The sequence below is a fragment of the Haemaphysalis longicornis genome, unplaced genomic scaffold (assembly GCF_048455015.1).
Source record: "Haemaphysalis longicornis isolate Haplotype H1 unplaced genomic scaffold, Haemaphysalis longicornis Haplotype H1 scaffold_3, whole genome shotgun sequence".
Lineage (NCBI taxonomy): Eukaryota > Metazoa > Arthropoda > Arachnida > Ixodida > Ixodidae > Haemaphysalis > Haemaphysalis longicornis.
The window spans coordinates 232,843,948-232,857,665 of NW_027526335.1; the positions used below are offsets into that span (position 1 = coordinate 232,843,948).

The window sequence follows — 13,718 nt, forward strand, 5'->3', positions numbered from 1 at the left end:
GTGAACTAGTTCGTCGAGCAGTAAACGTTACGGCCCCCCCCAAAAAGGTGAATTCAGTATAGAAAACATCGGCCGAAAACAAAAAAGTCAACTTAAACAAAAAAAAGAATGTACCCTCGGGGATTTAAACTGTTGACTTGCGAAACAGCTGCACTAACATACTTAGCGCTCCCGACCACTCGGCCACGGGCGAGCGCTGCTGACCTCGAAAAGGCCTTCGATTTTTCAGACCTAAGTTGGAGACGTTTTCAGGCAAAAAACACAGCGTTGCCAGCATAGTTTGGTGCGTTTAGGCCACTACTTTATTAATATTTTGCGAAATATTGTGGACAGTCATAGACAAATAAAACGCGAATACGAAAATATGACCCAGAACGCACAAATAGTGCGAATTCTTTCCACGCAAGTAAAAATTACGCGGGGCTTAGTTACAAAACAAAGTGGGGAAATGTGGCGTTACAAATATACAAATAGCATGCCATTAGTGGACTTCAATTAACAGTATCTTTTTTTTTCAGTTTTGCCTTGTCTGGTTCATATTTTCGTGTTCGCATTCAATTTGTGTATGACTGTGATTAGTCTAATTTAAAATTTTAATTTAACACTTATAAGATGAAGTAATGCAAATCCTTGAAGTTATTCTTGAGGATACAAATACTAGAAGCATAAAATACAAGAAAAAAAAAACTTGCTGGAGAATAAAGGACCTGAACGGGAAACATGCGGTGCTCGCAGATGGTGACATTTACGCGCAGTGATTCCCGCATTGCCGAAAGCAGGCTAACGTAGCGCAGCTGAATGTATTTCTGGACGATATCAATTGGGGAAATTGGCGCTATGTGATCGCTCCGCTCATCAAATACTGTTTCCTTCGTTTCCGCCTGCCAACAGAGGGCGGAAACTGTCATTTCGATTGCGTTCACTTCTCGAAACCGCCAGCACGCGCCATGGAGTTGCAGTGTACTCGTATTGTCTTTTCAAAGGAGTTCGTCGGTTAGGAAAACCAGCGAGGTACGGCATAGCAAGCGAGCGTCCATGTATAGCCATTAAAAACAACAAAAAGGAGTCCACAACAGGCGCGGCTCTCGCAAACTCGGTCAGGCGGCCAAGCGCCGCAGGTAACCGAATTCAAACGAGCCTCCAGAAAGGGCTCTCCGCCGCGCTCTCCGCTCTCCCACCTGACCAGGCGGGAGCAGGAGACAAGCAGCTCGCGGCGACGGCAGGTTCGGCGCTCGACGTGCGCGACGAGTTTTCCGCAACGGCCGCTCGACGCGATCGACAGGAGTGCGAAGCTCAAGCAGCGAGCGCGGGCCGTGTTGTGGGCTTGAGGCGCGCTTGGTCCTGTGCTGTGTCGTCGTCGTCGGCCAGGTGTGTGTTGTGACGCGTGGACAGCAGCAGCATGTCGCTTCGCGACGCCCGATCGCAGTACACGCTGGCGGGCTGCGCGGCCGCGCTGGTGGCCGTGGTGTTCGTGACGGTGTCGTTCTGCACGCCCTACTGGCTCATCTCGGACGGCCTGAACCCGGGCGTGCGCAAGTTCCGGCGACTCGGCCTGTGGGAAGTGTGCTTCGACTACTTCTTCGAGCAGTACTACCGCTACGACTACGAGTTCAGGGGCTGCCGGTGGATATTCGACCGCGAGTACCGCATCCTGCGGCCGCTGCTCGAGCCTCGTGAGTGTTCCTTCCAAAGCAGACGCGCCCGCGCGGCGCAGTTTGAATCTTGGCGCGCGCGGTTTAAATGTTGAGCGAGCCCTGTGTGTCTCGCGCATCAGTTCTGCTGCACGTGTACCCCTTGCGTCTCCTGCGTATTTCTGACCGAGCGACGGGCACGCGTCGCAGTTTGCGCCCCCATCTCGTGACGGACGTAGTGGCGACCTCTTCCCGAGAGGTGTGCGATGCAATGCACAATTAAACTGGCACGCGCGGGATTCTCCTTCCAGTGCGGTGCGGCATTTCTCTCGTTGTTTCGCATGTTCTGCAGGCCTCTAGTTGAACAGTTTCACACGGTTTAGTACTTGACCTGTCCAGGAAGCCGCGGTATTACACGTACGATGATTTGAGAACGCAAAAAAAAAAAAAAAAGGAAGAGAGAGAGAGAGAGAATTCCATGCACTGGAAAAGTGGAAAAGTAGTTTAAATTGCTACCACTGTTAATAGCGAGTCATTTCGTCGTCATTTGCAAGTTCATTCCGAAGAAACACCATCATTGTTCATTGAAAGCTCTCTTTGTGCGCTTGCCTTTATATTTCCGTTGCTTATTTCATCGCAACGTGAACGAAGTGTTCGCTACAGTTCACAAAGGTTGGTGAATAAGAGTCATGCGGCCTTCATAGCTAATGTTAGCACGATGGGCTTCGGAAGTGTACATTTTCAAGCCATTGACAAAAGCTTTCCATTCCGTTTAGCAGTAGTATAAGTTTAATTTTAACCTGTAGATATCCGAGCAGCGTGCCTTTTTTTATTTTAACAGCTGCCGGCGTTGCGCAATGTTGAATCGTCGAAAAGGAAGGTAGTAATTGGCGCTGCGGCTGCAATGGTCACTGCGACCTTGAAACTCCGTGACCACTCCTCTCCAGGACGCGCCAATCGCTCCTCGAGGTCATCGTCTTTCGACGCTATGACCTTGCATAAAAAGGCCTGTGCGGTACATATTGCTCGCGCTGAAACGTAGCGTAAATTCTTAAAGGGACAGACTGCTGATTTTTGTCGATTATATGTTCTGCATCTTAAATAAAAGGGCATCACTTACAACACCTTTACCCGAAACGGTTATGCTGATAGACGAGTCCTACGTGACCTGCCAAAATTGATGCTGGCAACCATGACCTGCAGAGTATATTGAGTAACTCTGACAATGACATAGAGCAGCACGGCAACATATTTTTGTCTGCATTCGAAATCAAAAGGGATATATAAAAACTTTTCTGCAGCTAAAAAATAATGAATTGCAGGGTTTCTTATTACTTTATGCATTTTTTTCAATCACGCATTGCAACTTTTTTCGCGTTATAAAACAGGCGCGACGCCAACAGCCAATCTAGGTTTCCGAAACCGAAACTGAGCTGTTAGTCTTGCGGCGCTCTTCGAAATGGCAAACAGAAGATAACAATCTAAATTTATACAAATATATCTGCTGAAACGTTTTCACCAAGTGAATAAAAGCTAAATAGCGGCAAGGTTTGCACGTCACGTGACCGGGACACGTACTGCAGTGTCACGCTTCGACACTACATGACCGCGGCCTTTCAGTCTTGAGAAGGTTTAGTGCCAAATTAAAATTGTTTCCAGCAATTTGCTTATAAAGCCCTTGTGGTTACCAACTATATAGAACGCTGGCTTTCATATGGCCTAGAGTGTATGCACGCCACAAAAATTGGTCGTCCGTTTCTTTAATGCATGAATTCTTCCATTTCATACGTTAAGGATTTGAAGAATTTAATGGGTCCCGTTAGAATGTCTATGGATTGAGGAGTTCCTGGACTCCTTCGGTCCATGTGGAGAAGCCACGAACGCCGTAACTTTTGTAACCGTAACTTTGGTTATGTTTGCATGGTGTGCGTTAGCTACGCGCACCATGCAACCGTACCCACAGCAGTAATGGAAATTGGACTGAGACTCGGTGCAATACGGTGAGTCCTGAAATTAATTTCGGTGGAGAGCAAGTTTCAGGTGTTACGAAAAACACCGATTTGATGGAACCGACATCCATGTTAACGGCTGCCGTGCTTACAAGTCACGCAATGCATTTTCTCTTCAAGTCCACGCAATGTTTGTGTAGTCGCTGCTTCTGGGGTGAATATACATTAGACTGAATGCGTGAAAATGGCAGTTAACACAGCTGTCTGTATATGTGAACTGTTACTTTCATGGGCGATTTTTTTTATTACGCTGCAGTTGCGCCTATTGGTGGGGTGCTCGGCCCTAACGTCTTTAATAAAAACTCGTACGAACAAAGGTGGTCGTGCTGTACACGGGTATTGACTCTTCTAACAACATTCAGTATACTGCCGAATATAGCGCCTTCGTGTTTGCTGTATATCGGAGAACCACCGTCAATATCGAATAACTAAACGCCAAATTTGAAGGCTTCATGCGTAGAAAATCTACTGATTCGTCTTCTAGGATAAATTTGTGCCCTTCGGGGATACCCTATGTAACTTCGGAGGGGTCACATCTTGGCTATGCACTCCGTCATAAAATGATGTTTAGAAGTCTTATGCAAGCTCAAAAACTGTACTTCGGAATTAATTAACCGTATCGCTCAGCACCTTAGTGCGGTTGGCTGTGAATGGCTCCAAGTACCATTTCTTTCATGTCTGGTTGGATGCAACCTCTGATGTTCGCGGCAGAGGGGTGAGATGGTTAGCTTTATTGAGAACAAACATTAGTGGCCTAAGCTTAATGCCCTATTAATAATGGGTGAATTTTGCCTTAGCCCTACAAGAATTGCTTTAAGATGCATCGGATTTATTTATTTATTTATTTATTTATTTATTTATTTATTTATTTATTTATTTCAGGATACTGTCAATCCAGTTGTGGGATTATTACAGGAGTGGAGTCACATTGTAAAAACAAACAATATACAGACTAAAAATACATGTTGCAAGTACTTGGAATTTCAAGCATATATCACTGACGTAGGGCAAAATTCGGCGCAGTGAAAGACAAAGAATCGTCGTGAATATAAACATTGGTTCAATTGCTGGGGCAAATAACAAGCACAATAAAAACAAATACAAAAAGTAATTGCACAGACACAGAGTTACAACTTGCGACATCGTCAACTCAAGAATTCACGGTTACATAAAAGTCAGCACAGATTCACTCGCTCGAATAACAAATTTGTCAACTGTCGGCTCCGTCAACACAGTGGGGTGTAGTGCATTCCAGGCGCGTATGGCTCGTGGAAAAATAGTGGCCAAAAACATTGTTCTTGAAAGAATACTCATCAAGTGTGCGGCAATGATTGTTTCGTGTTTGTCGCTTACAGTGAGCCTTAAAGGGGCCCTGAAAGGCATTTTGAGCACACTAAATGAACTAGCGCAATCGCTAGATTGGGTCGCCAACGTCACCTGTGCCAAGTATTACTCTTTTACGCGCAGCGGAAAGCTCACACTTTTGTTGCAAAGTTTGTCGCTTTTTTCTCACTCTTTCCTTCGTGTTTTTGGACGCCGCCATCTTCACATGTCTACATCATCGATTCCCAGATGTTCGTCATGAGCTAGACATCCTGCTATTGGGCGGCTTTTTCACGCACTTCCGGCAAAGAGATTAGTCGTCTGCTCAGCGTCGGCTCGCCGGCTGATCTGCCAGCGGAGTGCCGGAGTGCTTTGACATTTTACGACAAACGAAACAAGTGTAAACAAACGCTTAACCGTTTGTGTTGAATGCAACACGGCCATAACACGACGTGGATTTTATCTTACGTGAGTACGTACCATAAAGAAAGTCCCGTGGCACTTCTTTGGTGCAATCGCAGAGAACGCCCTGAGCCGAATGCCCGGGTTTGACGCGTACATTTTATTCAACTTCAAAACAATCCAGAGATGCGTTTCGAACGAACGCAACGTCACAACATGCGTTGCAAGTCTGAACCGCGATTGACAGACGATGAGTTGCCTCCTCCTGCCCGTCGTAAATTCGGCACTCACCTCACACCCGGTTTGCGGGGACGAGCAGCAAGTCACAACTCTGGCGCGCAAGCGAGAAGGCTTTTAGCCAGGCACACTGCACATACCCCATGCGAGGTTGAGTGGTACGTCGTTCGAGAAAGATAATCCAGACCATGGGAAGCACTATCCACCCGCAGAAGTACAATGTCGCATTTCATCGCGAAACGAACGCGTCCACAACACACAGGAGGCGATGCACACACACACACACAGCTTCGGTCGCTGCATTGGCTTAGCTGCAAGCTTCGTTCGGACAATCAGCGATGCTACGACGATACAGAGCTGCGTGAGGACGACGTGCTAACCACTCCACGTATTTAAAAACACAGGGGCAAAGAACTAGGTTCATCGGAAGCAAAAAATCTTTCCTCCATTATAGTGCCTGAAATATACTGGCTAGTGTGCCGAGGGCGGGCTCCAGGCGGGCGCCGGGAGCGATGTACGCGGCCGTCTGCCGCTTGGGGCGCTGCCGTGCGGGAGTGTGCGCGTTCATCCGGCCCGAGCAGATCGCGCGGTTACCTCCGAGCTGGGTAGCAGACGGCAGCGGCAGAACTTTCCATTCCCGCTTGCGACGAAAGCGAGCGAAAGCGACGGGAATTCTGTCGCGCAACCAAAATTTGTCCCGACCATTAGACAAAAACGATCGCCGCGCGACAAAGCGACGGAATTCCTGCCGCTCTCACTCGCTTTCGTCGCAAGTGCGAACGGGCCTTTATGCGCAATCTCCGCCCCACATAAAACAAGCTCTTGCTTGTCGCCTGAGCATACGGTTGATATCTGACTACGTTACACTGTGCTTGCCAGTGTATTTAAACGATGTCACTAGGTTTGAAACGTACGCGCTCGGCGTGCAGCTTTGTAAACGCAAGCGGTTTCACATACGCACGCTATTTTGCTGCTAATAGAGTTTTAGTACAGCGTTTGTGGTCTTTGCATACGCTAAACGCTAAATTTTTGCGTCCCGCTACGTGACACCGCGATGGGAGTTTTAGTAGAGCGTCTCATCAGTTTCGCGTAGCGACACACTAATGCATACGGCGCCATCTGTCAAATGTTTTCCGAAATGTCTCGCCGGCTGATCTGCTAGCGGAGTGCCGGAGTGTTTGGACATTTTACGACTATCCTAACAAGTGCAAACAAACGCTTTCCCGTCAGTGTTGAATGCAACACATGGGTGCAGCTTGTGAGAACACGGGTTCTCGCTGATCGAGTGCAGCGTTGTGCTCTTCGCCTTCACGTTCATCGCCGCTGATAAAGCGATCCGATCCGGCGCGTTTTGTGCACGGGTTCTGTGTCGGTTGAAAATGTCTTTTTTCACATGCCGCCGGTAGTAGGAATTACAACCACCGCAAATTAACACCCGGCACCAGCGGGGCCACATCTGAGACCGCGCTTTTTGGATAAACAGTGCGCGGTGCACCAAAGGGAACGAGCGCACGATTCTCTCCACGCGGCTGCGAGTTCGCCGCCGATACCAACTGCAGCTACGTGCACCGCGAAAGGGCAAGGCCAGGCCGCACACATGCGGCCAGGTCATTCGTTCGCTTTTCCAGCCTGTGTCCATGGTGTCTACAGAGATGAAAAAGCCGAAAGAGCTGGCCCGTAGCAGACGGCAGTCTGTGGGAGCGCAATAGCGGAAGTACGTCACCGCTGAGGAGCGGAGCATCATGGGAGGGGAGGCCAACAGCGAAGAAACAGTTGAAAGGAGGAGGAAATACGGCGCGACGATAATTCGCGGTTTTTGATTTACGATTTCTCAGCTAATACTCATCGCTTTAACAAAATTATTGCAGGAGGAGATTGCTAATACATTGCTTTATTTGGTTACATGTACATCCATGCATCGGCGGAAGGCATTTCAGGACCCCTTTAAAGGAGCCATGAAGAGAAAACACAAGTTTGGTTCATTCGAAAGATTGCCTCGTTAGAACCATAACGACACCACTTATAACGCAAACTTCGCTCAAATAAGCTACATAATTAGGAAAAACGGGAATGGTCATGCGACCCACCAGCTCATTTCCCGCAACAGAACCTATGCCGTCACATGGGCTAAGCTCTGCGATTGGCGGAGGCCGGCAAAAGCAAACGCATGTTAGGCAGGGCTTACAGTTTGCATAGCGAGCTAAATGCCCGTGAAACATACTGCACATTCTTTTTATGACAAAGAACGGTGGAGTAAACGGTTGAAGTTCCGAACGAACACGCAAGCGTGTGCGCCAATGCGTACGAAACAACCGCCTGGCCGAGCTCGACATCTCGCCGTCGCGCAGACGAATTTTCGGGTTCGAGGCGCTCTGACCTTGGAGGAAAAATGCCGTAAACACCGCGCATTGACGCTCGTATCTTTCTGGTCGAAGCAGAGAGCTCGCGCGAACGGCTTTCCATACACGACACCGGCCAACTGGCATAAGCGATACTGCTACTGAAGTTGAACTATTATTAACCGTAATAAAAATACGGCACATACGTACCAGTCTGTATTCGTCCGTGGCGACGGCGCTGACGAGGCAGCGGTGCCGACGGCAGGGCGTTCGTCTGTTGTGGCTATCGCGGAATGGTCGCTTTTCCGTCCACCGCGTATCCCACAACTCTTGCCGCTCGTGCACTTAAAAGCGTTGAGCGTTCAAGGGGTGTGAGGTTGTTAAATGCAAGCCCGAGCTCCTCGGCGAGAGTTTTGTTCTCCGGATCAGGCGATTCCATGACTAGGGCTGCGGGTGCACTAGGTTTTACTAGCATTTTTAAAATGGCCGCCGTCTCGGTCGACTCCCGCGTGTGGGTGCTATATGGAGTCGACATACTAAGTATCTGTTTCATGGACCGGCCCGTGTGACACCATTGCTCACGTCACCAAATGTGCAATTTTAGCGGGAGATTTAAAATTTTGGCTTAAATTGCCTTATTTCTCAGTGAATAAAGCATCATTTGCTTCCGGGAAAGCGCTTGGGGTACTATGAAACACCTAATCTTTCGAATAAAACAAACTTTTGTTTTCTCTTCATGGCTCCTTTAACATAACTAGCCGGATTTGTTTTGAAAGAGTTGTGCAACATCAGATACAAAAATCTCAGACTATGAAGCTTTGCGTGGCTCGCCAGGGTGGGCAGATCTGCTCTTTTCAAGAGAGCAGTAGGCGAATCGGTACGCCTATAACGATTATAGATAAATGAACTGCCTTACGTTGTACTCTTTCAAGCGCGCCTACATGTTTGTTTGTGAAAGGGAACCAGGCCACATTCGCATATTCGAGGATTCAACGGATAAGCATGGTATACGCCAGAAGTTTTGTTTGGGGTGCCGAATGACGAAGGGTTCGCCTAAGAAAAAATAACTTGCTGAGAGCCTTCTTTCTAATATGTTCGACATGCGCAGTCCAATTTATGTCGGACGATATCAGGGTGGCCAGATATTTGCAGCCAGCGACGTTGCGAAGTGGTACATTTCCCATCGAATACGAAAAATTTTCCGTCGTTTTTTTTTCTTTGTTATTGACGTGGCGACAGTTTTGTTAGTATTTATTTCGATTTGCCACTCTCGACACCAGGTTTCGACCTTTTGTAGCGACCTATATAGGTTTAACTGATCCTGGTAGCTGTCTATTCTCTGGTAGAGGATACAATCGTCTGCGAACAATCTGATTTTTACTTCAGCTACGTCAGCGACGTCATTAATAAAAAGAAGATACAACATGGGGGCTAAAACAGAACCCTGGGGCACTCCTGATAATACTGGAACGGTTTCAGACACATGTGTACCATATTGAACAAATTGGTAGTGGTCGCTCAAATAACTTTCGATCCCCTTGGTCCGTTGCCTAGTATAGTGGTAAGCTTTACGATCAGTTTGGGATGGGAAACAGGCTCAAAAGCTTTTGACAGATCCAGGAAGATTACGTCAACCTGCGATCGATCGTTAATGCTATTGGCAAGGTGTCAACCAGTTGTGTGATAGTAGATTGGCCGCGACGAAAACCGTGTTGATTGGAATGGAGAACTGCAGTTTCTTCCACGTATTCGGTAAGGGACTTTAGAACGTGGTGTCGAAACGAAACGAAAACCGGAAACGAAAAACGAAAAAAAAAACGATATTGTTGGCTGGAACGAAAACGAAAACGTAACAATATTAATTATTTCGTTCAGGAGTGAAACCGAAAAAAATATCGTTTCGGTTTTCGGTTTTAGTGGCAATTTCAGGTATTTCAGGAATAATTTCAATTTCCATTCAGCGAGATGGAAAATTGCGTTGATTCTCTGGCATAAAATCGTCGTTCGTCTTTCTGGCACCCATTCTGTTTCGGGAGGTTGCTGCCTGCTCCCATACTGTCTCCATTTGTTCTGATGGGCGCAGTGCTTGCTCCACGCGTGATTGCCGCGGTCATCTGGCTGCGATGCAGACGTCACGGCCTTATTTATTTATTTATTTGGTTGGTTCAATAAAATACCTACATTAGCCCTACGTTGTTTAGGGGGTGTATAATAAACACTAATATTCTAAATCAAGACATAAAAACAATGAGGAAAAAATACAACCTTGATGTCAACATACACCACTACCAGCGCGAACAGCAGATTACAGCCGCACTCAATACAAACAGCTACAACTCATGTTGCACTAGTACGAAAGTGCTGCGAGAGTGCAGCGGAAAACATTGCATAAGCAGCGGAAGCAACCGTTTCGGGGAGGGCAGTATTATCTCTAATAGTTTTTCGAAAAATACGCTTCCAGTGCGGATTTCGCCATTAATATTCACCCATTTTCGTGATGTTATGCCTTCCTCTGGATATATATCGGGGGGGGGGGGGGAGGGGGTTGCTGAAGGTATGTTAATCCATTGCTACCTATATTATACAATCTCTTTTAAGATTAAAAATAGGAGTTTTACAGTGTTCCATGAGACAGACCATTTTAAACTTTTAACAATAACATGACATCACAACTATATGGGTTCCTCAGAAATTATATTTTTCAATAACATAGTAGGCATGACTTCACCCTTTTTAACGAAATTTCATAATTCTATATCTTCTCACCAATTTCACAAATCTAAATTTTTTTCGTGCACACACGAACCGCTATGAACCGTTACGAATCATTATTTTTTTCGTTCCGGAGCTGAAACGTAACGGAACTTTTATTTATGGAACGAAACAGAAACCGAAACGAAAAACATTTCGTTCCGACACTGTGCTTTAGAATAATATGCTGAAGAATTTTGCAGGAAGTACACGTAATAGAAATTGGTTTGTTATTGGAAAGACAAGACGAGTCACCACTTTTGTGTATGGGAAGAATTTTTGCGAATTGCCATTCCGGTGGAACCTGGCAATCTTTAAGCGATTTGAAAAATGTAAAAAAAAAAAAAAAAGATATTTACACACTGGTTCAGCGTAACGCTTCAAAAATGCGTTGGGAATCCCGTCGGGTCCACTACCTCTTTTTTCATCGATGTTCAATAAAAGTGAAAGCAAACCCGGCTCAGACAATTGACGCAACCTTAAAGCACTTAGATTTTTATACAACCGTATCTGGACGACTCAGGGAAAATTCCTCCAACGATGGTGGGATTTCGTCCACAACTGTCAACGCAGGATATCTTACTTCAGCTTAACTGCGACTCGTGCCTCCCCCACTGCCATTCTCGCATTGGACCTCAAAGGGGCGTTTGATAACGTCAAGCACACAGCAATTTTGCACAGGTTGAACACAGTGGGATGTGGAGCCAGGGTTTACAACTACATCAGAGATTTTCTCTCTGGAAGGAAAGCTGTGTTAAAAGTTGGGGAAAAAGCTACGGACCCCTTCTTGTTAGGTGGGCGCGGAACACCGCAGGGGGCTGTATTGTCTCCTATCCTTTTCAATATTGCCCTGCTGGGCCTGCCGTCACTCCTCGACAACATCCAGGGGATCCGCCATGGCCTATACGCTGACGACATAACCATCTGGTCGTCCACAGGGTCGATCGGAGAGTTAGAGAGCCGCCTACAGGAGGCAGCGGATGTGGTGGCTGCTTATTCCAAGTCGTGTGGTCTCAGCTGCGCCCCCCAGAAGACTGAGCTAGTCCTGGTTTCACCGCGCCAAACACACCTCCCCAGGTTCTCCCACTATCACCCTACGCCTGAGGGCCATATTGCGCCATCCCCAAGCGTGAAGATCCTGGGCATGATATTCCAGGCGGACCGCCCCAACACCCTTCTCATCAAAAAGCTTAAAACCACAACAGACCAGGTTACTCATATGATACGACGAGTCACGACCAAAACCAGGGGTATGGGGGAAGCGGACACGATTCGCCTTGTCCAGGCCTTCGTCGTGTCTAGGATTACATACGCTATACCTTACGCCCTGCTTAAAGCCACAGAGCTCGAGAAAATAAACATGACTTAACAAAACTTGTTGCTGAGCTAGTTGGTACATATTTTAGGGAAGAAGAAAACGTGGCGCAAACTAGACGTAGACGAAAGAAACGAGGTAAGACATACACCTTACCTCGTTTCTTTCGTCTACGTCTAGTTTGTGCCACGTTTTCTTCTTCCTTAAAATAAACATCCTGATAAGGAAAGCGTACAAGCAAGCCATGGGTCTCCCGGCAAGCACCTCAAGCGAACGACTACCCCGACTTGGCATCCACAACTCGGCCGAGGAGTTAATAGAGGCGCACCTGTCTAGCTAAAGATTGAGGTCAGGAGCAACCGAAACGGGGAGGTTCATCCTCTCACGCCTGGCGCTGTCGGCCCCACTCAGCCACCCACCTGTCCTTACTGGAAACGTACCCCACTCCATTAGAAAACACTTCATAGTGCCCGTCTTACCACGCAATATGTACCCTGTGCATCGCGAGGATCGCAGAGAAGTCCGAGCCCGGGCAATATTTAGGCTGCACGGAGATGCACCATCTACCGCCTACACAGACGCAGCCTGATACCCCGGAAGAGCAGCCATGGCAGCCACCGTCGTTTTAAATAAGCTGCACAGGTGCAGCATCTCAATTCCCGGACACAACCCTCTCCAAGCCGAGGAAGCGGCGATAGCACTTGTGCTTAGCCAAAGTGACGCCAAAGTTATAATCTCAGACTCTCAGCAGGCGTGCCGCAACTTTGCCAACGGTCGCTTGCACGTCACAGCACTTCGACTAATCAATCAGAGACTACCAACGAGACGAGTGAGGATTGTATGGGCACCAGCTCATAGCGGAATCCCCGGCAACGAAGTCACCGACCTCGTGGCTCGAGATTTGACACTGGTGAAGCCGAAGCCGAGCCCGAGCGCATGCAACCTCTTGTCACCTACCAGGAAATCACGCATCGCTATAGGCTGTCCCGTAAAACCTCTTTCGCCACGCAAATCGCTACCGAGAGAATCAGGAAAGGTTACTACGTGCCCTGCAGGTCAACACCTTCCCGCATCCCACCAGACTATATCTCTTTGACCGGACGCACGTTTCTCCCCTTTGCCGCTTCTGTGGAGAGCCTGGGACTCTCAGATACATAGTGGGCCGCTGCGACAAGTCCACCTTAGATCCCCCTTACATCCACCTTTCCACAGTGCTTTGGGAGAGAGCCTTGGCCAGCTCCGGCCTCGAAGATCAACTGCGCCTGATCGAAAGGGCTGTCGACGCGGCCCGAGCTCAAGGCATCCTGGAATGAGGACGCCTCTCTCAAGCATTTTCTGGATTGATTAAAGTTTATTCTCTCTCTCTCTCTCTCTCTCTCTCTCTCTCTCTCTCTCTCTCTCTCTCTCTCTCTCTCTCTCTTGAAACATAAGCGGCGTTTTTTTACCATTGACTGCTGTGACGACAGACTGGAAGTAACTGTTAAATAAGTTAGCTTTCATTAATTCCTCCTCCGCTGAAACGACAGTTGGGGGTTTGTTTTTTGAACCAAGATATTGCCAGAATTTCTGGGGCAACTCTCTTATAAACTTACTTAGTGTTGTGCTGCAGAAGTTTACTTTGGCACTACGGATTTTTACCTTCAATGACCGAGACAAGTAATTTATTTTTTCTTGGAACCCATATACTGAGCTTGATTGTTAGATTTTCTTA

General features: G+C 47.5%; 2 protein-coding genes across 2 annotated transcripts in view; one reads left to right on the top strand and one right to left on the bottom strand.

The window, feature by feature from the left end:
• The window catches only part of LOC144175765 (uncharacterized), a 419,826-nt gene that overhangs the window by 67,233 nt on the left and 338,875 nt on the right, over positions 1 to 13,718 (bottom strand). The window lies entirely within an intron of this gene.
• The window catches only part of LOC144176052 (uncharacterized), a 105,094-nt gene continuing 92,366 nt past the window's right edge, over positions 991 to 13,718 (top strand). Inside the window, exon 1 of the mRNA XM_077705175.1 lies at positions 991 to 1,673. Coding sequence (XP_077561301.1) covers positions 1,400 to 1,673 — 274 coding nt within the window. The 5' untranslated portion in view covers positions 991 to 1,399. The remainder of the gene's footprint in view (positions 1,674 to 13,718) is intronic.